Consider the following 24,649-nt stretch of genomic DNA (forward strand, 5'->3'; position numbering starts at 1 on the left):
CTACGTCCAACCAGGGAAACTCCCCCCTGTCAGGTGACAAGAAGGTCAGTTGGCTCTCATGCCTGAAGGAAGCATGAGCTCGGCCCTGGCCTCCCTACTGTGGGGGACTGCTGTAGTGCTGGTGTAGGGCTGGTGTAGCGCCCAGGATCACTTAGGAAATTGGCACCGGGTGAAAAAAATGGGTTACAAAAATCGCGGGATAAAAATTTAAAAAAAAAAAAAAAAAAGTACAATATTTGCCAGATGTAGTGGAGTAGAAGCACAAGCGCTGAAAACGAGAAATACTCCAGTAAAGTAAAAATTCCTCAAAAGTGTACTTAAGTACCTTGGATAGAATACACTCCTCTCTTTGGATAGAATACACTCCTCTTCCATTTGTTGCCAGACCCAAGGGGTCGGGCTTACATGAGGCTTTGTATCTGTTTTCTCCATACATGGTATGTCACTTTGTCCCCCGGCCCCAGCCAAAAAAGTCTGTCCCCCTTTCGTCACGAACTATTCATGACATCATTATTATGTCACAAGTATGTAATTAAGTAAAGCTCAGTGAGAGGACTTCATTCTGGGTCTGGCAGAACCAGGTCTCCTGGTCTTGTTGCCAGACCCAAAGGGTCGGGCTTACATGAGGCTTTGTATCTGTTTCGTCCATACATGGGCAGGGGTCATTTGTCCTCCGGCCCCAGCCAAAAAAAAGTTTGTGACGTCCCCTTTCGTCACGAACTATTCATGACATCATGAACTTCAGTTATAAAGTGGTTTGTAGGTGTGTTACATACTAGGACTTCATTCTGGGTCTGGCAGAACCAGGTCTCCTGGTCTTGTTTAAGACATACTATCATTCAGTTTAAGGTTCTGCATCGCCTCCACTGGTCCAAAGTAAAACTAGCAAAATGTGTGCCTGACATGGATCCAATATGTGATCGTTGCAGACATGATCAAGCCACCCTTGCACATGCATTCTGGTTTTGTCCAAAGTTATTCACATTCTGGCAATTAATATTTAAAACCTTCTCAGAAGTGTTAGAAGTGCCCATAGAGCCTTCTGCTTCTATTGCAGTGTTTGGCGTTGTTCCACAAGAAAGAGATGATGTACAACTTAGTCACCAAGAAAGAAATATGATAGCCTTTGCATCCCTTTTGGCTAGGCGTCTGATACTGCTTAAATGGAAAGAAAAACTCCCACCGACTTTCAAATCATGGGTTAATGATGTTATGCATCATTTGACTTTGGAGAAAATTCGCTACTCCACAAGGGGGTGTGCTCTGAAATTTTACACCATCTGGCAACCTTTTTTAACATATATAGAGAGACTGAATTCTGCTGACATTAATGACCCATAAATTGACCCCACTGAATTTGTTTTTGTATTATATTTTTTGTGTATCTTTTTTTTTTATTCATTTAAAATCTATCTTTAATAATATATATATTCTACTGTGTATACTTTATTCATTTTTTTTTTTTTTTTTTTTTGACCTGTTTTAATTTTTCATTGTAATTGTGTCTTATTTGTATTGTCCTTTGTTTTAATGGTACAATGAGATACCAGGGTTGTGGCTCTTTCAGAGCGGGAACTTTGGGTGGGTGGGAGGGGTAACATACATTCACTGTTTTTGTATGCCCTTTATTATAGACCTGTATGTGAAAATATAAAATAAAAAAACCTTGAACAAAAAAAAAAGTGTACTTAAGTAGCCTACAGTACCTGAGTAAATGTACTTAGTTACTTTACACCACTGGCCATTCAATGTAGGTTACAATGTTTTACGACAATATTACGTAATGACGTCATGACACAATGACATCAGGATGCAGACATCACATCGTCCACACGTCATTTAGAAACTTCTAGAAAATCGACCTGCCCCGCAGCAACCATACCACTGATCATTAGATTTACCCCCAACACCTGGTCTGCTCCAGTGACATCACTGATGATGTCTCCCAGTCTATAAAGTGTTTGGGTTCCTCCCACTTTGGTCTCTGGAACACAAGTTGCAAAAGGGGATGATGAAATTCATTCTATATCATTGGAGGGATATATCAGCTGTGTTTCTTCAATATTTACACCCATAATAAAGGGAATTCAATACATGCAAGTATTTGCTATGTTCAGTTCAATGTTGCTGTAAGAAACTGTAATGACAATAGTTTCAAGCACCAGTATTATTAAAAGTTGTGCCAACCAGATTTTCTATACGTTTTTACAGAAGAACTTATAGACGTTCATAGGTCTTGACCACGTTATTATGAAAGGTACATATTGCACCGGTTCCAGCCGGAGGAGAAGCGGGGCGTCCGGACCGCTGAGTCTGCTGATAGGCGCGTGTCTCTGGGCCGCGGTCGCCGGCTACAAGCCGGTGATCATAATCCACGGACTGTTCGACGGCCTGCGCCAATTCGAGACCTTGCTCAAGTTCATCGAGGACGCCCATCCCGGAACCGACGTGTCGGTCATCGACCTGTTCGATGACCGATTCGGCGGCCTCAGCAGCCTGCAGCCGTTGTGGATGCAGGTGGAAGGATTCAAGAAGGCCGTCTCCCCCATCATGCGGGACGCCCCGGACGGCGTCCACCTGATCTGCTACTCCCAGGGCGGGCTCGTCTGCAGGGGCGTGGTCTCCACGCTCGCGGACCACAACGTCCACTCCTTCGTCTCCCTGGCCTCGCCTCAGGCCGGCCAGTACGGCGGCACGGACTACCTGACCTACGTGTTCCCCCGGTTGGTCAAGTCCAACCTGTACCGCCTGTGCTACACCCGGCTGGGCCAGAAGGTGTCCGTCTGCAACTACTGGAACGACCCGCACCAGAGGGACGCGTACGTTAGCGGCAGCGACTATCTGGCTCTGCTCGACGGCGAGAGGCCTCACCCCGATGCGGCCGCCTGGAGGGAGAACTTCCTGAAGGTCAGGAAGCTGGTGCTGATCGGGGGTCCGGACGACGGGGTCGTCACGCCCTGGCAGTCCAGTCTGTTTGGCTTTTATGACGACAGCGAGAGCGTGGTGGAGATGCAGCGCCGGGATCTGTACCTGAGAGACGTGTTTGGTCTGAAGACGCTGGCGGAACGAGGCGACCTGGCGGTGTTTTCCGTACCCGGGGTGGAACACGTGTTGTGGCACAAGAATGAGACGGTGTTCCGCGCGTGCATGGAGGAGTGGCTGGTGTAGCTGTGGAGCTACAAGAAAACCCAATCTCCTGACCCCCCCTGGGTCAGGAGACCCAGGGGGGTCCCCATATGATTTTGGGGGGGGTCCCAGATGACGGTGAAGTGGCGATTTAAGGACTTTTAAGACCTTTTTAATACTAAAAAATAAAAAGACCACTACTGCAGCAATAGTAATCAACAAACTGTACTATAAAAACTGGTCAAACATTGGCCAAATTGTGAAATAATGAAAGAAAGAGGCAAAAAAAGATGTTGCCTCTTAATAAGCTCTACAACGCCTCGTGTTGTAGAGCTTATTAAGAGGCAACATCTTTTTTTACTTGTAGATCTGCTATTTTCACAATATTTATCTGTGGAACCGAGTCAAACTCAATGTAATGCTTACTACAATTCCAAGTGCTTGTCAGGGTGGGGGGTCCCCAGTTCAAATATGATTATTTTGGTGGGTCCCCAGTTCAAATACGATTCTTTTGGGTGGTCCCCAGTTCAAATAGGGGACTACCCTATCACGTGTGACTCCAAATTTGGGCACTTGGTTTCAGCGCGAACACATGGCCATTGACTTCCATTTTGAAATGTAAGTTGTAGTGGCCTACTACAGGGCAGCATGTATACAAGGTTTGGTACTGACTGGTCCAGCGGGTGTGCCAGGTTGGCTATCCGTACAGACACACAACACAGACACACAGACCCTGTCATACACGGCTAGCCTCCTGCAAAAGCAATGCAGCTACCCCAAATAGTTGGGTTCTATGTTAGCCTATTGGCGATGTGCATGAACGTGATGCTGATCGCTCCGGCCTTTTGTGAGAGTAGCTCCGGCTGGACAAACACACACACACACACACAGACCCTCTAATAGACCAGTGGTTCTCAACCTGTGGGCTGGGGCCCATTGGTGGGCCGTGAGGGCCCCCAAATAACTGGCAAAACACAAATAATAAGTAAAGTCTAATGTACCAAAAATGACTACCAAGGCATACTGTATAAACACAACACATGGTATCTCATGTTTAAGGCCTGAGGTTCCAATTCTGCAAAATGTCTTCTAAATTCTGGAACGGTTTTCTGAAAAACGTATGTTTCTATATCAGAGGTTTTCAAACTTTTTCATGTCAAGGACCCCCAAAATTATATGAATTTGGCCGCCGACCCCCATCTCAAAATATTTTGTTCCAGGGACCCCCAGAAGCAAAGATTTGAGTTAATGTTCGCTTTAAAAGAATATATATATTCCAAGATTTACACACATTTTCACGATTTTTCAAAAATAGCAGATCTACAAGCTCATAGCGCGGCACTCGGTGCCGCGCTATGAGCTTGTAGATCTGCTATTTTTGAATAGCCAAAGTGTCAAATAATGCTTTTTAGCTCAAATGAAAAGGTGACATAGGTGCGTTTCAGGTCTTAATGGGTTAACAACTACAGAGACATGGAAGCCAGGGCCACATTTCAAAAGGACCGGCTGAGATCTGCTTTGAGCAGATCTCAAAGCAGGCTCTATCATTTGACGACAGATTTAAATGAAAGATAATAATAATAATTGTGAGTTAATAATTGTGATTCCGTGTCACAACAACAGTAGTATCCTATATTAAAATTGGCTAACGGCCACCTCACTCTAACATAACCATAAGCAAACCCGATACGCCCATATATAGGCCAGGACCACGGCCACGTCACTCTGACTCAGACATAACCATAAACAAACCCAATACGCCCATATATGGGAGACCCTGTTGTCCAGAGCCACAGATCCGACCGCTATGACCATACATGGGCATGCCAATACATACATACATACATACATACATACAGACAGACAGACAGACATATAATTCTACAAAGCTCTGTGTGTCTGTAGCTCTGTCTGTCTGAGACCAAAATCTCTTCTGCCCGGTTCTCCTCAGTGGCTGGAGCAATTGATCTGCATCTGCACACAGCCATTGACCAATTACCATGTGCACGGAACACCGAAGCCCGTTTTTCCCTTTCCCCAAATGTCAGCCGTTTATTAGCGTTTTTGTGTTCGCTGACTCCCGGGTTGCCAAATCATGTGCGTCAAACAAGCTCCAGTGTTGCCACATCCGTGAAACAAGCGGACCATGACGCGCGCGTGGTGCTCATATCCCCCGACGGGTATGGTCTAGTTCTGTATTCTGTATAAACACAAGAAATTATATCTCATGTTTACCCACAGCAGAGACATCCAAACCAGGGGAACATTTCAAAAGGTTATAGCATACAATTTGCAAAAAGTTTGTTATTTAATAATAATAATAATAATAATAATAATAATAAATAAATTATCGGCACTTCAGTGATGCCTGCGGAACTCGGCTCTGCCTCGTTCCTGACCGCATCACTGTCGTGCCAATAATCACGATAACGCACACCCCCTTGTGTAATATCATTTAATTGCGTAGAGCTTCTATTTCAATTTTGGTCATGTTACTGGTTCTAATTTTTTATTTTTCTATTAATTGATAATTACGTGATAATAGGGCTACGTTTTCCAATCATACTGTAATATATATGTTTAATATTTATAAGTAGATGATGGTCATCATATTGGGAGGGAAAATCCAGGTGTATGAATAACCCGATAATATAAAGTTTATCTAAATGCACTAAAACAGAGATACAATTACATGTTCGCAACCCATCACAATGTTATGTGACACTTGTGAGCTTGTAGATTGGGTATTTTAACAAAGATATGCAGTGTACAGTCCCCAACTTATTCAGAAATGATAGAAATCTCTTGTTTTCTGTGTAGCTGTGTCTGTGATGAGACTGATCTCTACCATGTGACCTCTATTATGCACTGTCTCTTTAAGAAGTCCTAAAGAATTGGTTAGCCAACCATTGGTGATATTGATTGACTGCCCTCCCAGTCACAGGTGATTCAATCACCATGAAAGCTTAAATAAACTTTTCAAGCCAACTGCTAACTAGCCTGAAACTTTAGCTCTTCCTTGTCTGGACAGAATCAAATTGGTGAAATTGAGGCACCGTCCTTGTCCTTTTGTTTTAAAAGGTTGGTGAGTGTTATCCCACATCCTTGGATGTTGACTTTATTAACCACTTAAAACGTTTTAGAGTTTTTTCTCTGCACCAAATCTCTTAACCCTAGCCGATCTTCAAGCTCACGATACGTTGTGATCTTGTAGATCGACACTTTTTTGGCCAATGTTACCCTCCCATATGGATGCCGGGGGGTTAAGTGGTTAAGTACGTGTTTTTATTTTTTTTATTTTTTTTATCTTAACCCAGAAGAGTTTAATACTGGGAAGGCACATGCAACTCCTGGGTGCCATTGGAGATGTAAAATATTTTTTGGAAAATAAATGTTAACGTTTTATGGTGGTTATTGTGTATTCATGGCAACAGCTGTATTGCAAGAGAAATTGCAATAGAAATTGTATTCAGTCAATGTAACCCAATACTAATGTCAATCGTTCTGCAGTTCTGTGTCTTCCAAAGATGCATCTATCCTGCCTTCTGCTGTGTCTGTGCTACAGCATGCTTGCTGCAGCATCTGGTGAGTACACAACAAATTATAATTATTTTAGGGGGATCTAGGGGGTCCCCAACATAATTGGTTAATATAGCAACTACTTTAACCCCATAATGCGTCGGCTATTTGAAAATAACTGATCTACAACACACTGTCTCTCTGCATGTATGTGAATATTTACCTTCTGAGTCGCTCTGGATAAGACTTACTGTAAGAGTGTCTGCTAAACAGTGGTGTAAAGTAACTAAGTACATTTACTCAAGTACTGTACTTATGTACAATTTTGAGGTACTTTTACTTTACTGGAGTATTTCCAATTGTCTAGTTTTACTACTACTCCACTAGGCTACATCTCGGAGGCAAATATTCTACATTTACTCCACTACAATTATTTGAATTTTTTAGTTACTAGTTACTTTGCAGATATGAATTATTACATTATAAAACATACATTAACCACTTTATCCCTATTTCATACCTAGGCTATTTGAAAATAGCCGATCTACAAGCTCACAACGCGTCGCATCGCGACGCGTTGTGAGCTTGTAGATCTGCTATTTTCAAACATTTGAGCACTTTTACTTTTGGTACTTTAAGCACACTTTGAATTCCTGACTTACTTGTAACGGAGTACTTCTACGTTGCAGTATTGATACTTTTACTTAAGTAAAACATTTGAGTACTTTTTCCACCTGTAAAATGTCGTCATCTTTCAGGAGGCAGTGATTGGTGCTACCATGGCTGTGGTGAGTGAGGACAACGTGTTTATACATCTGGATCTAAATGCAGGTACATTCTTCTCTGGTGTGTGTGTGTGGTATTATTATGAAGTCTTCATTCTGTTCTGTCAGAGCACACTCCCAGCCACTGGAGAGACATGTCAGGGGCTTTCTGTGGAGGGACGAGGCAGTCTCCCATCAACATTGTCACCAGCCGTGTCATCACTGACCCCAAACTCCTGAACTTCAAGCTTGACGGCTTCTCCAAGCGGCGTGTCTTCAAGTCTCTGACCAACACTGGCCACACAGGTAATAATACTCATTACATCCAGTGGTGGACAAATACTCAACCCCCGTACTTGAGTCAATGTGAGTGAATTACTGGAGTACTTGCTTTTATAAAATAATAAAAAATAATTTTATACCGAGGCTGTTTGAAAATAGCCGATCTACAAGCAGTAGATCTGCTATTTTCAAATGTTTTAGTACTTTTACTTTTGGTACTGTAAGTAGCCTACATTTTGATACCAATACTTTTGTAATTTTACTCAAGTAAATTTAGAATTCCGGACTTTTACTTGTAACAGTACTTCTACATTGGAGTATTGATACTTTTACTTAAGTAAGACATTTGAGTACTTTATCCACCACTGATGACGGTAAAAGTGGAAAAGATCCAAGGCTGACTGTAGTAAGACTTGACGTGGGACTGTTGCAGTGAGCTGAAGTTGTAGTTTCACTCTGAATCCAGTAGATGGCGCACAATAACCACAACATGAAGTGAAGCAGACCAGTGGTTCTCATAGAACCACTGGTCTGCTGGTTCTCTGGTTCTCATATTGGGTCATTTGGCCACAGAGCCTGATTTGAAAAGGGAAGATTTCCCAACATTTTGTCTTGTCAACATGTTTTTTTGGGGAAGAAACACCTCCATTGTCTTATAGCAGAAACATCTAATGGAACTGGGGTCCCCAGCTAAATGAACTGTTCATTTAGCTGGGACCCCCTGGAACCTGGGGGGTATCCATGGGAGGTGTCCTCACCTGTGGGGTGCTTGTAGATCTATTTTCAAACATTTTTGAGAATTTAAGATTTGATTTGATAAATTTATTTTGTACTTGCAGATAAAATAAAACGACAAGAACAATGAAAGCCACAATATAGAAATAAAATACAAATGAAGTAAACAAAAAACATTTAAAATGCGATCATCCCTAACAAGGAGTAGGAAGAAGCAAAACGTATTTACTCCTACCCCCGTCTTATTTAACACAACTTATCTAACAATTACAAAAACATCATACATTTCGATGCCTGTATTTTTAAATTGACTTAAAAAAATTTAATCCACTATTATTTGAACACTTTAGTTACTTTGTAGATTTTGATTATTATTACAAAACATACATTCAGCCTTATATACATTTCGGCCATTTGAAAAAAAGCAGATCTACAAGCTCACAATGTGTCGAGCTTGTAGATCTGCTATTTTCAAAATATTTATTTACACTTTTGATAAAACGGGGCATTCTGCATAATGAGTACTTTCTACTTTTGGTACTTTAAAAACATTTTGATACCAATACTTTTGTACTTTTACTCAAGTAAATTTGTATTTTCCTGACTGTAACAGTGTATTTCTACATAGCCATATTGATACTTTTACTTAAGTAGAGTACTTTTTCCACCACTGGTTTTCAGTGAAGTGTGACTTGGAGGAGGCGTGGGTTGCAGTGAGTGGAGGAGGTCTCAATGGAAGCTACTCTGCGGTCCAGTTCCACTTCCACTGGGGAGAGGACGCACACTATCACCCTGGCTCAGAGCACACCGTGGATGGACACAGATACCCCATGGAGGTATTATATATATATATATATATGTTACAGGGTGAATGGAGAACCAGGGTGATTGAAGAAGGCTCGCTCGTTTTTACCCACCCAGCAATTCTGTAGAAGAAACACTAGAGGGAGCCACAAGCCAGGCTTGTGCACAAGCACATATGGCCGTGACCACCCACACACACAGTCACACACACACACACACATGCGCGCGCACGCACACGCGCTCATGCTTTCAATGGACTGTTAAGATACTTTTATTGTGTTCTGCTGGCTTTTGTTTTAGTTTCTCCCTGACACACACACACACACACACACACACACACACACACACACACACACACACACACACACACAGTGATCCATGAAAAGAACTATTCTGTCCCTATCGGTTTACAAATCAAACGGCGCTGAGTCGACTAGTGGAGCGTCGGCCGGTCACCGCGGGCACTCGCGCCTGGAGGCGCGAGGGCGCGCTTCCTCGGCCTCAAGCTCCACTAAGTCGGCGCGCCGTGCGTGTGAACGCGTGTTCAGCGTTCCCCTCATAGATATTATGGTTCCCCTAGCTTAGCTTCCTGGTTGCTATGTGGGGGGGAACAACAAAAGACAGGTCTCCGTCGGCGCATCAAAGCCCCGCCTCTCCGCGCTCTCCTTCTCCTCCTCGGAGGAGAAGGAGAGAAGGAGAGGACGGGACGGTTTAAAACGCGAGGAGGAGGAGGAGGCTCCTCTTCCTCGCGTAATAACCCCCCGCCTCGCAGCGCCGTCCTCCTCCTCCTCCTCCTCGCGAGCCTCGCTAATAAACCCTGTCTCGAAAAGCCCCGCCTCGCCCCGAAGGAGCCCCGTGCCTAAAAACGAGCGCTCTGTCTTCAATCACCCTGGATCTCCATTCACCCTGTGACATATATACCGCAGTGTTTCCCAGGGGGGTCCCCAGATGATTTTGGGGGTCCCCAGATGTTTAGCTTAACCCTTTTAAGACTGGGAACGCATCTGTGTCATTTTAGATTTCTTTGGCTTTTCAAAAATAGCAGATCTACAAGCTCATAGTGAGCTTGTAGATCTGCTATTTTTGAAAAATCGTGAAAATCTGCAAATCTTTGAACATATACATATTTTTTTAAGCGAACATTTGTAAATCAAATCTTTGAGTCTGGGGATTCTACAAATGTTTTTTTTTAAACGCATGTTGCTATATTCAGTGGTTCTCAAACGTTTTCATGTCATGGATCTCCAAAATTATGTGGCTGCGGACCCCCCCCTCCCATCTCAAAATATGTTGTTCCAGGGACCCCCAAAAGCAAAGATTTGAGTTACAAATGTTCCCTTTAAAAATATATAAATTCAAAGATTTGCACATTTTCACGATTTTTCAAAAATAGTAGATCTACAAGCTCATAGCGCGGCACTGCTGCCACGCTATGAGCTTGTAGATCTGCTATTTTTGAATAACCAAAGAAATCTACAAATGTGTAACATTGTTTGCTCACTCAACAGTAAACAAGCCAACGTACAGTATAAGTGACAATGTAATCACTTTTAAGACCAAAATGTATTTGCTGTCCATAGATGCACATAGTGAGCCTGAAGAAAGGTCTGACTCTGGACCAGGCCATGGCTCATCCAGAGGGAATCTCCGTTCTGGGGTTCTTCATAAATGTACGTTGCCACATGTTTCTATTGGAAATAAAACTAATAGCTGTGTTATGCTTGAGAAGCAACATATGAACAATGAATAAACCATTTCCTATTGTCTCTGTATGCAGAAGGAAAACAGAAGGAAAACCTCAAAACCATGGAAGGACTTCACCTCTTACCTGAAGTACCTCACCTCTAAAGGTTAGTCCACTGCCATGGTTCTCAAACGTTTTACTTCCATGGACACCCATAACTCTTGAGAGTGTACAAATGGAACCGAATGGATCCCCTGTTTCAGCTGCAAGCTTATTAGAGTTTGAAATTATTTCAGTTAGTTAAAATTGTTTTTTAAAGCGGGTTTGCTACTTTAGTTTGTTTTTTTTATTCTTTGAAAAGGCTTATTTTTAGATTCAGGAAACATATTTGTAATGATGGAGCAGATAGTTGAACTTTTATGCCATGTTTGTGAAAGCAGCACCTGGACTGTGACTAATCTCTGTAGTTAACCACTACTTGGTTTTATGACAAATAGTTGATCTACAAGCTCACATCGCGATGCTTATTCGCTATTTATATGTGTGTGTGTGTGTGTGTGTGTGTGTATATATATATATATATATATATATATATATATATATATATATATATATATATATATATATATATATATATATATTTTTTTTTTTTTTAAAGAAATGTGGTCAAGCTGTAGGGGTTAATTTTAAAGCCAATATATCGTTGTGGTCGGGTGGAAACCACGTATGTCTAAAACTTTTCAGGAAATTGAGGGGGAACAACATGTGTTCCAATGTATTTAGTCACAAGCTCTTGTACTTTATATTGGTTCAATATTTAACACACACACACTTTCACATGAAACAGCCGATCTATCGCGACACATTGTGAGCTTGTAGATCGGACATTTTTGCCACATTTGTGTGACACTGTAGTATGACTATGTCGGGCATTTAATTCATGAAAACGGTCAGAAGTCTTCTTTATTACAACATTGACAACGCTTCGACGCTTCGATACGCTGAAGCGTATCGAAGCGTTGTCAATGTTGTAATAAAGAAGACTTTACCGTTTTTGGTGTGCTGGGTCTACCTCCTTTGAAGTTGAGCCTTTTTAGCCCAGAACCCACAGTTGATTTAGTTACGTTTCCTTTGAATTGATCTATGAAAAAACATAATTTTAAATCTGGAGATGCAAGGTTTCTGACTGATGGCCAGTGTTGCCAGATTCTGTGAGAAACAAGGAACCAGGTCTAGGAAAACCAGCCCAAAATAAGCGACTATGGGCCACATGAGCACTTTAAACATATACATCAGCTATTTGAAAAGCTCACAACGCTCACAACTCTCACGAAAAGCTCACAACGCTCACAACTCTCACGAAAAGCTCACAACGCGTCGCGATGCGACGCGTTGTGAGCTTGTAGATCGGCTATTTTCAAATAAAATCTTGCGGGGAAATTATAATAAGCAGATCTGGCAACCCTGCTGATGGCAACAATATTCATGTACTTTTTAATGTATTTTTCTCCTCACAGACGCTACGGTTAAGATAAGACGCATGATCTCTCTCAGTGATCTGATTGGAGATGTGGATCTGACCAAATTCTATCGCTACAGGGGTTCACTGACCACCCCCACCTGCAACCAGGCAGTGGTTTGGACCATGTTCCACGAGCCCATTAAAGTTAGAAACTCACTGGTGAGTGAACACACACACCCCAGTGGTGTAAAGTAACCAAGTACATTTACTTAAGTACTGTACTTAAGTACAATTATTTGTAAGGTATTTGTACTTTACTTGAGTATTTCCAATACTTTTACTTCTATTCCACAACATCTGAGCCAAATATTGTACTTTTACTCCACTACAATTATTTGAAAATTTAGTTACTTTTTAGATTTTGCTTTCTATTACTAAACAACATTAGCCACCTAAGGTCTATATATGTCGGCTATTTTCAAAAGATTTCTATACATTTTGGAAACTTGAAATGGGACATTTCTGCATAATGAGTACTTTGACTTGTGGTACCTTTCAAATACGTTTGTACTTTTACATTTTTTTTTACATTTTTTTATATTGAACCTTTACTCGTAACAGAGCATTTCTACATTGCGGTATCGATACTCATACTTAAAGGAGTAGGTCACCCAAAAAATTACTTATTTTCTATCAATTACACACCCCATGAAGCCTTGAATTCATGGATTTGTTTTTGTTGCCTTCCTCTAAAGCTAATAATGTGATTCCTGTCTCCTACCGGCTAATGTATCCGGTAGGAGACACAAAGTAGATTCTTTGTCTCCTATACCGGAAATACACACGGTCATCAAATTGTTGGCTTAGGAATGCGACAAAAATAAATCTTCATGGGGCGTGCAATTGATAGAAAATAAGTCTTTTTTTGGGTGAACTCCTCCTTTAAGTAAACATATGTAGTACTTTTAACACCACTGCTGTTGTGTCACACTGTTGTTTATATATATTGTTTTTAGATCAAGCTGTTCCCGATGCAGACTGGGCTCCACAACGTGTATCGACCACCACAGCCTCTGAACGGACGGCGTGTTTCTGCATCCCCTGCCATTGGCTGGAAGCACTGACTGATGATGCTAAATACAGCCGTCTTTGTTTAGTTTCATTCTGTGAGCTCATCCATGGTGCTATGATGATGATGATCACTGCAGTAAATGATGACAAACTTGCTTAATAAACATGCAGTACAGTATATTGATTGGTTTGATTTCTTTACTACATAACCCTGAATCTGCCGCTTTTCGACTACAGCTTTAGCCCGACACTGCATCAAAATATCTAGCGTTTCCATTACAATAAAGTATCCCCTCGCACTACCCCCCCCTCCCCCCCTCCTCCTGGAGGTAATCGACGCCCCTTTCTTCAACACTAGTTACTCTGTAAACACTGCGGGAGCAGTGTTGCCATGTCCGCTTATTATAAGCGACATTGGGCTTATTTTTCTGCAAAGTTGCTTGTAAATATTGTTGCGGGTTGCGTTATTTTGGGCTTGTTTCTAAAGTGTAGTTGATTATTTGGGCTTGTTTCTAAAGTGTAGTTGATTATTTGGGCTTGTTTCTAAAGTGTAGTTGATTATTTGGGCTTGTTTCTAAAGTGTAGTTGATTATTTGGCCTTGTTTCTAAAGTGTAGTTGATTATTTGGCCTTGTTTCTAAAGTGTAGTTGATTATTTGGTCTTGTTTCTAAAGTGTAGTTGATTATTTGGCCTTGTTTCTAAAGTGTAGTTGATTATTTGGGCTTGTTTCTAAAGTGTAGTTGATTATTTGGCCTTGTTTCTAAAGTGTAGTTGATTATTTGGGCTTGTTTCTAAAGTGTAGTTGATTATTTGGGCTTGTTTCTAAAGTGTAGTTGATTATTTGGCCTGGTTTCTAAAGTGTAGTTGATTATTTGGGCTTGTTTCTAAAGTGTAGTTGATTATTTGGGCTTGTTTCCAATGTTGTTTAAACCAGTGGTGGTTCTTAGACATTTTCATGTCAAGGACCCCCAAATTAATGCATTTGTCCGCATTGTCCGTTTTTTTTCAGGAAATGACAAGAACTACAGAAAGTGGAGTTAGGCGGTTTTGTTCATTAATAAGTCCAGCTGATTGGACCTCCAAGCTCACAATGAGCTCAAAACAGCAGATCTACAAGCTCGCGACGCGGTGTGAGCTTGTAGATCAGCTATTTTCAAATAAAATCTTGCGGGGAAATTATTATGAGCAGATCTGGCAACCCTGAACAGGGCTGTTGGCTTGACGGCAGTGGGAGGTAGAGCTTCTCCTCTCCCGATGCCCAGATCCTCCAGGTTAAAGGTCATGTTGGTTCTGCTACGCCCCCTGCCACCACGTCCAGCCATGATGATGCAGATCAATGATTATGCAATATGCGTCTATGAGGGACGATGCCGGGAAAATATATTTTAAAAGATCAAAGTGTTGACTGTTAACCCTTGCATTGTGTTAGAAAACTGCATCCACTTGTGGTCTTAGCGGGTCAAATTTGAGCTGTGATTTAAATCAACCCAAAATACTAAAAAAAGTATTATTTTCATTTTTTTTTTCTCCCACCTCATAGCTGACTTGTAATGCATTCATATCCATGTAAACACTTTTTAAAATATGTTGGGTTAGGGCTAGGGTTTCATCTTTCAATATATCTCATGTTAAAATTCACTCATTAAATGTCCTATAATGAAGGCAATGGATAGTGATGTTATCTAGCATTAATAGAATTAAAAAAGTTATTATCAAAAAAGTGACACTAGTGGTGTTAGGGTAATCTTTGACCCATATACCATAGAAGGTAAAAAGTCATTTATTTTTCATAAACTCAAACTTTATTTTACTCCTGATAGCAAATGCTAATTGAGGACAAGTCTCTCTCACTCTCAAACATGTAAACATTGAGCCACACTTCTCTTCCGGGTCATTTCGGACCCTAACACCACAAGTGTCACTTTTTTTTAGAGACCATCAGAAATTAAAATGATAAAATTTTGTTTCAAGCCTCGTTCCAATAAAGAAATGTAAAGGGTATTTTTTACCTATTTAAACTTGAAAAATGACCCTAACACAATAAACCTTTTATTTTTTGGTGTCATCTGCATAGAATGGCATATCTGACGGAGTTGATAAAATGCTTATGTTTTTTTTCATTCCACAGCACAGTCAGTGATTTAGAATCGTAATTATTGTTGGAATTCCAACAAATGGTTATTTGTTTGTGTAGGAAGTGATACGACCACACAGCTACATCTCATGTGGTCACAGGTTACTGCTAAGTGTAGTGAAGTGCAGTGAGCTGGGATTGAACCCGAGGCTCCCACTCGCCAGTCCGACGTGTTACCAGTCATGCCAATAGGGCGGAGCCCGATTGGCAGGTCTTTTGCACGCCCGTTCTGGCTACTATGACTGTGGGGGCTACAATCACCCCCCTGATCTTTGGAGCGCGTCCTCGCGCTTCGCGCCACGGACCACCGTGCACGACGTCCCTCATGTTCCTCACGCAAGGATATTACGCTCCTCGTCCTGCCGACTACGCCAGATTGTAGTGAAGTGCAGTGAGCTGGGATTGAACCCGAGGCTCCCACTCGCCAGTCCGACGTGTTACCAGTCATGCCAATAGGGCTGAGCCCGATTGGCAGGTCTTTTGCACGCCGGTTCTGGCTACTATGACTGGGGGCTACATAAGCATTACATTCATGGTTCAAAATCAATCTGGAACAAACCGTCTCTTAAAATGAGTTAAAAAAAAACTAGTACGCTTTAAAATGTCCTTGAATTTTCTAGTGGTACTTTGCCTCCACCATGTGTAGCATGGCGGTATAAATTAAAGTAGCCAACTACGCCACCTAGGGGATTGCGCCCTAGGAAATAGTTTTGGTAATCTAATAAACTAAAGTACACCACCTGAACAATGATAACTCCCTACGAGGTTCGTTGTACTGTAAGAATTGGAGGCAGAGGCGTGGCATAAAGTACAAACAGTAATCCAATTTATTCATACAATAATTAATAAGGGGCAGCATTTAACAAATGATGCATCGGGTTAAAATACTATAACAGTGGTTCAACAATAAAATTCATTGGCCCTCTAGGGATCAGCACTGAGGCGTACCAAGGGAAACGGGGAACCAGCTAGCCAGCCCAGGGCAGTGGCACCCCTAACCACAGCACACAAAATGGCAACCTAAGCTAAAAACACACAAAATGGAGGGGATACCACCACCACTGAAGCGGGCGTCGCCTGGTCCCGACCTGGGGCCTCAGCACCAGAACTAAAATAGAGGGAAACAATACATTAATGAGGACCATGGCAGTTACAATACATCATTAATATACATTTTTATATCAGGTTGGGGGTAGACAATGTCTGTAAGCGACCGGGGGTGTCACGCAACATAATTTGGTAACCAGCTTGATGGGCTCAACACCAGGGCTGTTGGTCAATGATAGGGATCCAGGCAAAGGCAAAACAGCAGCGTAGTATTCCTCCTCACCAAGCCCTGGAGATACAAGCGGCAGTATTAGCCTACTGTTAAATACTTGCGTCAACTCATGGCACCATGAAACATACAGACGCAACCTACCACTCAGTCAAGGGCAGAGTGCACAGTGTCACAATGCCTGCGGACACACTAGCTCTTGGCTCTTGTGTATGGTGAAGTTACACCCACAGCATGGAGTAGACCACCCGAGGGGGACGTGCTCTCCGTGGAGAGACGGACATTTTCAAACCGGGACTAAAACGACATAAACAACCGGTCAAGTTCATGACCATAAATTATATGCACTACAACAAAACAACAAATTGTGAGACATACCTCCGATGATGATAACAGGACAGCAAAGCTGAAGCCCAACAGGCCAGCTTTGATTTGAGGACATAATTGTCAGAGGACCCGCACACGCCGTGGACAAGCGTGGCTTGCTGAAGCCCAACGGGCCAGCTTGAGGAAACCCACACCCATGAGAGGAGACACCTTGCGCAAACAGAGAGTGTGCTGCTTAAATACTGGTACCCTACCAATCAGCCCCCTGATGAGTGGGCGGGGGATGGGCAAAGTGGGAGACAACGCCCATCCTGCTACACATGTAATCATGGGAGTGTTGGTAATGATGTCCCTTTCAGAACAACACTGTTATTGTTTTGTTTTGTTTATTTGTGCTGTTAATTGCTGCATCTCTTCCTTCCCTTCAGTCACGTTATGTTTGCAATTTCCAGATTTACAGCAACAACAACAAAACATGATAATGAAAACAAACAGCTCTCTTGGCCTGACTGAACTCTTCAGCCTCAGTGGCACACATCTACACACTGATCCACTGGTTCTGAACCCTTTGCATTTCAACGACCCCCAGTTTCATGATGCATTAGTCCATGGACTCCCATTTGATGAGTGTACACATGGAACCATTTGGTTCCGGTCGAGACAGTTCTCGAGATCAGTGTTGCCAGATTATGTGAGAGAAACAAGCAACCAGCTCTAGGAAAACCAGCCCAAAAGAAGCGACATGAGTACTTTAACATGTACATCAGCTATTTGAAAATAGCAGATCTACAAGCTCACAACGCGTCGCCATGCGACGCGTTGTGAGCTTGTTGTGAGCTTGTATTTTCAAATAAAATCTTGCAGGGAAATTATACTGTGCAGATCTGGCAACCCTGCTCGAGATACGTATGTGGGGGACAAACGGCCAGGGGACAGAATCTGTCTGCTTGTGTCCCCTCTATGGCCATAAATGGAGATCCCTGATGACATCGATATTATGTCATATTAATGATATCGGTGGGACGGCTCACACAGAGATCAATCCGACCAACCTCCCGATCGGGGAATCGCTCCTTTGCTTGGTCCTCGGCGATATGAGTTAGAAGTCTCTGAGTTTGAAGTTGATCAGTCGGACGGCAAGCTATATGGGTGTTATATGACCCTAGGTCATATTATGTATTTTCCTGTGTGTTTTCCCCCTCATTGGTGTGTTTGTGAATGAGTGGTGAGGAGTGAGTGATTTGTATACCAGCTGGAGTGAATGGTGACTGACTGAGTGGTGGCTGAGTGTCTGGCTGATTAATAGGTTGAGCCTGCTGATGATTGGCTCCTGTGACCAGGCTGGGGACAATAGACACACACGACCGAAAGCGGAAGGCCTACAAATTCACGCCCACTTTTGACACAGCGCCGCTACTCGGGGTCCGTTAGAACGATGAACTGCAGCTGCCAATGCAATCCCTATGAGAGGATATGAGAATTAGCCTACTTTTAAAATAATCCTACATTAACTGGAGACGATATTGATTTAAATAAAAATATGTTTCCAAATGTATGGAGTGTCTTTGTCAACATATCTTCTTGCTCTCTTAATAGTTGATGTGTTTCACATTTAATTTGCCACTTTAACGAGTTACCCATAATGTTAACACAGCAGAGGCGAGACGGCAGACAGACAAGTTGTCGCATTTCAGTGACATCGCTGTCTTTACGAGCGCCGAGCGGCGACCAGTGGCGTACCCACTGTAGAGGCAGGACAAGCGGTCGCCTGCCCAACTAAGATCTCGCCTCCCCTAAAAAAAAAAAAATAACCCGAAAAGGTGTCAATGCGTGCTTAATGTCCTCAAAGTCACGCATCCAACAAGCTTTTGAACCTTCTGTTCCAGAGATAATGACCAAAACATCTTGAAAACGGCCACTTTCGCCAGTTTTCTGGGTATTGAAAACCTCAAGGGATGCGTCCGTGACGTATATACCATGCGACCACTTAAACTCTAGATCTCCGATGCTAGCGGTTTTGACACACTGATGGAGTATATTATAGTATATTGTGGGTAGTATATCGAGATGACAGATATGAGACATTAAAAAGGACAAATTAAACAAATGGGACAGTTTATTAGAACACAAAAAAAATCGCTACAGCCTCAGTAGTTAACCAGTGAAATTACGGTATTTTACAATGCCTCTCATAGAGATTGCATTGAGAGCTGCAGTTAATCGTTCTAACGGACCCCGAGTAGCGGCGCTGTGTCAAAAGTGGGCGTGAATTTGTAGGCCTTCCGCTTCCGGTCGTGTGTGTCTATAGAGATGGCTGTCCCCAGTCACTCAGATGTCTTCCTTCTAACCAGCCTTCAACCACACCAGTCATTTGTGTTTGATAGTGATTTTAGCTCTGTTAGTGTTTTAGAGTTGCTAGTTTTAACATGGGTTAGTTTACAGCTTTTAGGTATTGTAGGGGTGGGTGGCCTTTCTTTTGTTTATGTTTATGTGTGAAGTTAGGTAAGATCTATGTATTTCTGTTTGGTACAGGTAAGCATATAGGCTTTTGTTTTGAGTTTGATTTGATGTACAAGGGCCCACCCTGAGGTAATTTACCCATGTTTTAATTGCCGTTTAATAAATCACTGTCCTTTGGACGTTTAAACTTGTGTTGACTGGTTGTGTTTTGGAGACTGGGAAGGAGGGAGTCCATTATGTGTTGCGACCATAGTCGTAACAGTGGGACACACACACACACACACACACACACACACACACACACACACACACACACACACATACTTCATGCATTTATAGATAGATTTATAGATGTCATATTGTCGGCCATTCACAGTGGTGGGAAAAAGTACTGACAATTTTTACTTAAGTAAAAGTATCAATACCACAATGTAGAAGTACTCTGTTACAAGTAAAAGGCCTGGGTTCAAAATGTTACTTGAGTAAAAGTACTGGCATCAAAATAAACTTAAAGTACCAAAAGTAAAAGTGCTAAAATGTTTGAAAATAGCAGATATACAAGCTCACAATTGCGACGCGTTGTGAGCTTTTAGATCAGCTATTTTCAAATAGCCTATACATAAAATAGGGCTAAAGTGGTTAATGTGTGTTTAATAATAAAATCATTTATATCTGCAAAGTAACTAGTAACTAAAGTTTTCAAATAATTGTAGTAAAAGTACAATATTTGCCTCTGAGATGTAGTGGAGTAGAAGCACAAGCGCTGAAAACGAGAAATACTCCAGTAAAGTAAAAATTCCTCAAAAGTGTACTTAAGTAGCCTACAGTACCTGAGTAAATGTACTTAGTTACTTTACACCACTGGCCATTCAATGTAGGTTACAATGTTTCACGACAATATTACGTAATGACGTCATGACACAATGACATCAGGATGCAGACATCACATCGTCCACACGTCATTTAGAAACTTCTAGAAAATCGACCTGCCCCGCAGCAACCATACCACTGATCATTAGATTTACCACCTGGTCCGCTCCAGTGACATCACTGATGATGTCTCCCAGTGTATAAAGTGTTTGGGTTTTTCCCACTTTGGTCTCTGGAACACAAGTTGCAAAAGGGGATGATGAAATTCAGTCTATATCATTGGAGGGATATATCAGCTGTTTCTTCAATATTTACACCCATAATAAAGGGAATTCAATACATGCAATCGGAGTATTTGCTATGTTCAGTTCAATGTTGCTGTAAGAAACTGTAATGACAATAGTTTCAAGCACCGGTATTATTAAAAGTTGTGCCAACCAGATTTTCTATACGTTTTTACAGAAGAACTTATAGAAGTTCATAGGTCTTGACCACGTTATCATGAAAGGTACATATTGCACCGGTTCCAGCCGGAGGAGAAGCGGGGCGTCCGGACTGCTGAGTCTGCTGATCGGCGCGTGTCTCTGGGCCGCGGTCGCCGGCTACAAGCCGGTGATCATAATCCACGGACTGTTCGACGGCCTGCGCCAGTTCGAGACCTTGCTCAAGTTCATCGAGGACGCCCATCCCGGAACCGAGGTGTCGGTCATCGACCTGTTCGATGACCGATTCGGCGGCCTCAGCAGCCTGCAGCCGTTGTGGATGCAGGTGGAAGGATTCAAGAAGGCCGTCGCCCCCATCATGCGGGACGCCCCGGACGGCGTCCACCTGATCTGCTACTCCCAGGGCGGGCTCGTCTGCAGGGGCGTGGTCTCCACGCTCGCGGACCACAACGTCCACTCCTTCGTCTCCCTGGCCTCGCCTCAGGCCGGACAGTACGGCGGCACGGACTACCTGACCTACGTGTTCCCCCGGTTGGTCAAGTCCAACCTGTACCGCCTGTGCTACACCCGGCTGGGCCAGAAGGTGTCCGTCTGCAACTACTGGAACGACCCGCACCAGAGGGACGCGTACGTTAGCGGCAGCGACTATCTGGCTCTGCTCGACGGCGAGAGGCCTCACCCCGATGCGGCCGCCTGGAGGGAGAACTTCCTGAAGGTCAGGAAGCTGGTGCTGATCGGAGGTCCGGACGACGGGGTCGTCACGCCCTGGCAGTCCAGTCTGTTTGGCTTTTATGACGACAGCGAGAGCGTGGTGGAGATGCAGCGCCGGGATCTGTACCTGAGAGACGTGTTTGGTCTGAGGACGCTGGCGGAACGAGGCGACCTGGCGGTGTTTTCCGTACCCGGGGTGGAACACGTGTTGTGGCACAAGAACGAGACAGTGTTCCGCACGTGCATCGAGGAGTGGCTGGTGTAGCTGTGGAGCTACGAGAAAACCCAAGATGGGATCTGATAACGGTCTAGGAAAACAAGCCCAAAAGAAGTGACTATGGGCCACATGAGCACTTTAAACATATACATCAGCAATTTGAAAATAGCATATCTACAAGCTCACAACGCGTCGCTATGCGGCGCGTTGTCAGCTTGTGGATCTGCTATTTTCAAACCAGATCTTGGGGGGAGATTATGATAAGCAGACCTGGCAACACTGATCTCCAAGACTTTGTGTCATAGATCAATGGTTCTCAACCTGTGGGTCAGGAGCCCCCAGGGGGGTCCCCACATGATTTTGGGGGGGGTCCCAGATTATGGTAAAGTTGCGATTTAAGGACTTTTAAGACCTTTTTAATACCTAAAAAATAAAAAGACCACTACTGCAGCAATAGTAATCAACAAACTGTATTATAAAAACTGGTCATACATTGGCCAAATTGTGAAATAATGAAAGAAAGAGGCAAAAAAAGATGTTGCCTCTTAATAAGCTCTACAACGCCTCGTGTTGTAGAGCTTATTAAGAGGCAACATCTTTTTTTACTTGTAGATCTGCTATTTTCACAATATTTATCTGTGGAACCGAGTCAAACTCAATGTAATGCTTACTACAATTCCAAGTGCTTGTCAGGGTGGGGGGTCCCCAGTTCAAATACGATTATTTTGGGGGGTCCCCAGTTCAAATATGATTATTTTGGTGGGTCCCCAGTTCAAATACGATTCTTTTGGGTGGTCCCCAGTTCAAATAGGGGACTACCCTATCACGTGTGACTCCAAATTTGGGCACTTGGTTTCAGCGCGAACACATGGCCATTGACTTCCATTTTGAAATGTAAGTTGTAGTGGCCTACTACAGGGCAGCATGTATACAAGGTTTGGTACTGACTGGTCCAGCGGGTGTGCCAGGTTGGCTATCCGTACAGACACACAACACAGACACACAGACCCTGTCATACACGGCTAGCCTCCTGCAAAAGCAATGCAGCTACCCCAAATAGTTGGGTTCTATGTTAGCCTATTGGCGATGTGCATGAACGTGATGCTGATCGCTCCGGCCTTTTGTGAGAGTAGCTCCGGCTGGACAAACACACACACACACACACAGACCCTCTAATAGACAAGTGGTTCTCAACCTGTGGGCTGGGGCCTATTGGTGGGCTTTGAGGGCCCCCAAATAACTGGCAAAACACAAAGATTTTAATCATACTATAACATGGATATAAAACCAGTGGTGGAAAAAGTACTCAAATATTTTAATTAAGTAAAAGTATCAATATTGCTATTGCTATATATGTAGAAGTAGCCTACTCTGTTACGGTACATGGCCGGAATATAAAATGTACTTGAGTAAAAGTACTAAAGTATTGTCATCAAAATGTACCAAAAGTGTACTAAAATGTTTGAAAATAGCAGATTTACAAGCTATAAGGTATAAAATAGGGCTAAAATGGTTAATGTATGTATTATAATGTAACAATTTATATCTGAAAAGTAACTAGTTACTAAAGTGTTCAAACAATTGTAGTGGAGTAAAAGTACCATATTTTCCTCTGAGATGTAGTGGAGTAAAAGTTACTTTACACCACTGTATAAAACACCCTTGTGATACCAATAAATAGGAACAACGTATACTACGTTGGTTCTATTGATCCAAGCTGGAACACAGTCCATTGACTGATCATTCAAATAAACATGCTTTGAAAACACACGTGGGCATCTGCTACTTTTGAAAAGTATAGAATTTGGATAAAGTGGTTAAACTAATTGTGATGCTATTAGCTCATTTAACTGGGGACCAGACCGCACTTTGAGAACTTTGAGAAAACTTACAAAAATAAGAATAAATCACTTAATAAGCTCTGTAAAAAACTGTGAAAATAGCAGATCTACAAGCTCACAACATGCTGCGATGCAACGCGTTTGTGAGCTTCCTTCCTAATTTCCACTAAACAGTAAACAGTAAAGTCTAATGTACATCCAAGCCAGGGCCACATTTCAAAAGGACTGGCTGAGATGAGGCTGCAATCTTCGGGGTACAAAAAACGTTGGAGCAGATCTCAAAGCAGGCTCTATCATTTGACGACAGATCTAAATAAAAGTGTAATAATTTAAAGGTAGGGTAAGTGATATTTTTTGGTTAAAACAAAAAGTATTTTGTTAAAAGGTTAAAACACTATATTCTGATAGTAATCATTGCTAAAGAGTGTTTGTTCAGTAACAGGAGTCTCCCTGTCTCTCCAGCTCTTTAATAAACAGAACATTTTCCGGTAGGTGTCAAAATCTCAGCCAATCAGGAGAAAGTACCCATTTTTAAGCTTCATTTTTATAGTGTTCCAGTTCCAATTTTGCCTGCTCATTTATTTGTGTCATCACTTCCAATTGCACTTGTTTAATCTATATCCTGATTGAGTTCTCTATCCTGATTGGATAACATTGGAAATTAAACTGAAACTGAAACGAAATACATTTTCTGTTTTATAAAGAGCTGGAGAGACAAGGAGACTCCTTTTACTGAACAAACACTCTATAGCAATGAGTACTATCAGAATATAGAGCTATTTAACACTTATTTTAACCAAAGAAAATCACTTACCCTACAGTACCTTTAATAATAATAATAATTCTACAATTGTCATTCCGTGTCATAACAACAGTAGTATCCTATATAAAAATTGGCTAATAGGCGTGTGGCTGGGCGTACC

General features: G+C 42.4%; 3 protein-coding genes across 3 annotated transcripts; all 3 read left to right on the top strand.

Annotated features, from left to right (window-relative positions):
* Positions 1-2,250: 2,250 nt before the first annotated feature.
* LOC308090939 (lysosomal thioesterase PPT2-A-like) lies at positions 2,251-3,168 on the top strand (the record flags this gene model as incomplete). The annotated part of the gene is made up of 1 exon (XM_080436212.1): positions 2,251-3,168. The coding sequence occupies one exon, from the start codon at positions 2,251-2,253 to the stop codon at positions 3,166-3,168; it is 918 nt and encodes a 305-aa protein (XP_080292338.1).
* Positions 3,169-6,653: 3,485 nt separating this feature from the next.
* On the top strand, positions 6,654-13,500 carry LOC308090940 (carbonic anhydrase 15-like; the record flags this gene model as incomplete). Its single annotated transcript, XM_080436213.1, has 7 exons — positions 6,654-6,711; positions 7,539-7,715; positions 9,108-9,262; positions 10,811-10,900; positions 11,008-11,080; positions 12,432-12,595; positions 13,393-13,500. The coding sequence occupies 7 exons, from the start codon at positions 6,654-6,656 to the stop codon at positions 13,498-13,500; spliced, it is 825 nt and encodes a 274-aa protein (XP_080292339.1).
* A 7,515-nt stretch (positions 13,501-21,015) lies between these two features.
* On the top strand, positions 21,016-21,933 carry LOC308090941 (lysosomal thioesterase PPT2-A-like; the record flags this gene model as incomplete). Its single annotated transcript, XM_080436214.1, has 1 exon — positions 21,016-21,933. One exon carries the CDS (start codon positions 21,016-21,018, stop codon positions 21,931-21,933), a length of 918 nt encoding a protein of 305 aa, XP_080292340.1.
* Between the last annotated feature and the right edge of the window lie 2,716 nt (positions 21,934-24,649).

Source organism: Gymnoscopelus braueri (assembly GCF_963280865.1).
Source record: "Gymnoscopelus braueri genome assembly, chromosome: 8".
Lineage (NCBI taxonomy): Eukaryota > Metazoa > Chordata > Actinopteri > Myctophiformes > Myctophidae > Gymnoscopelus > Gymnoscopelus braueri.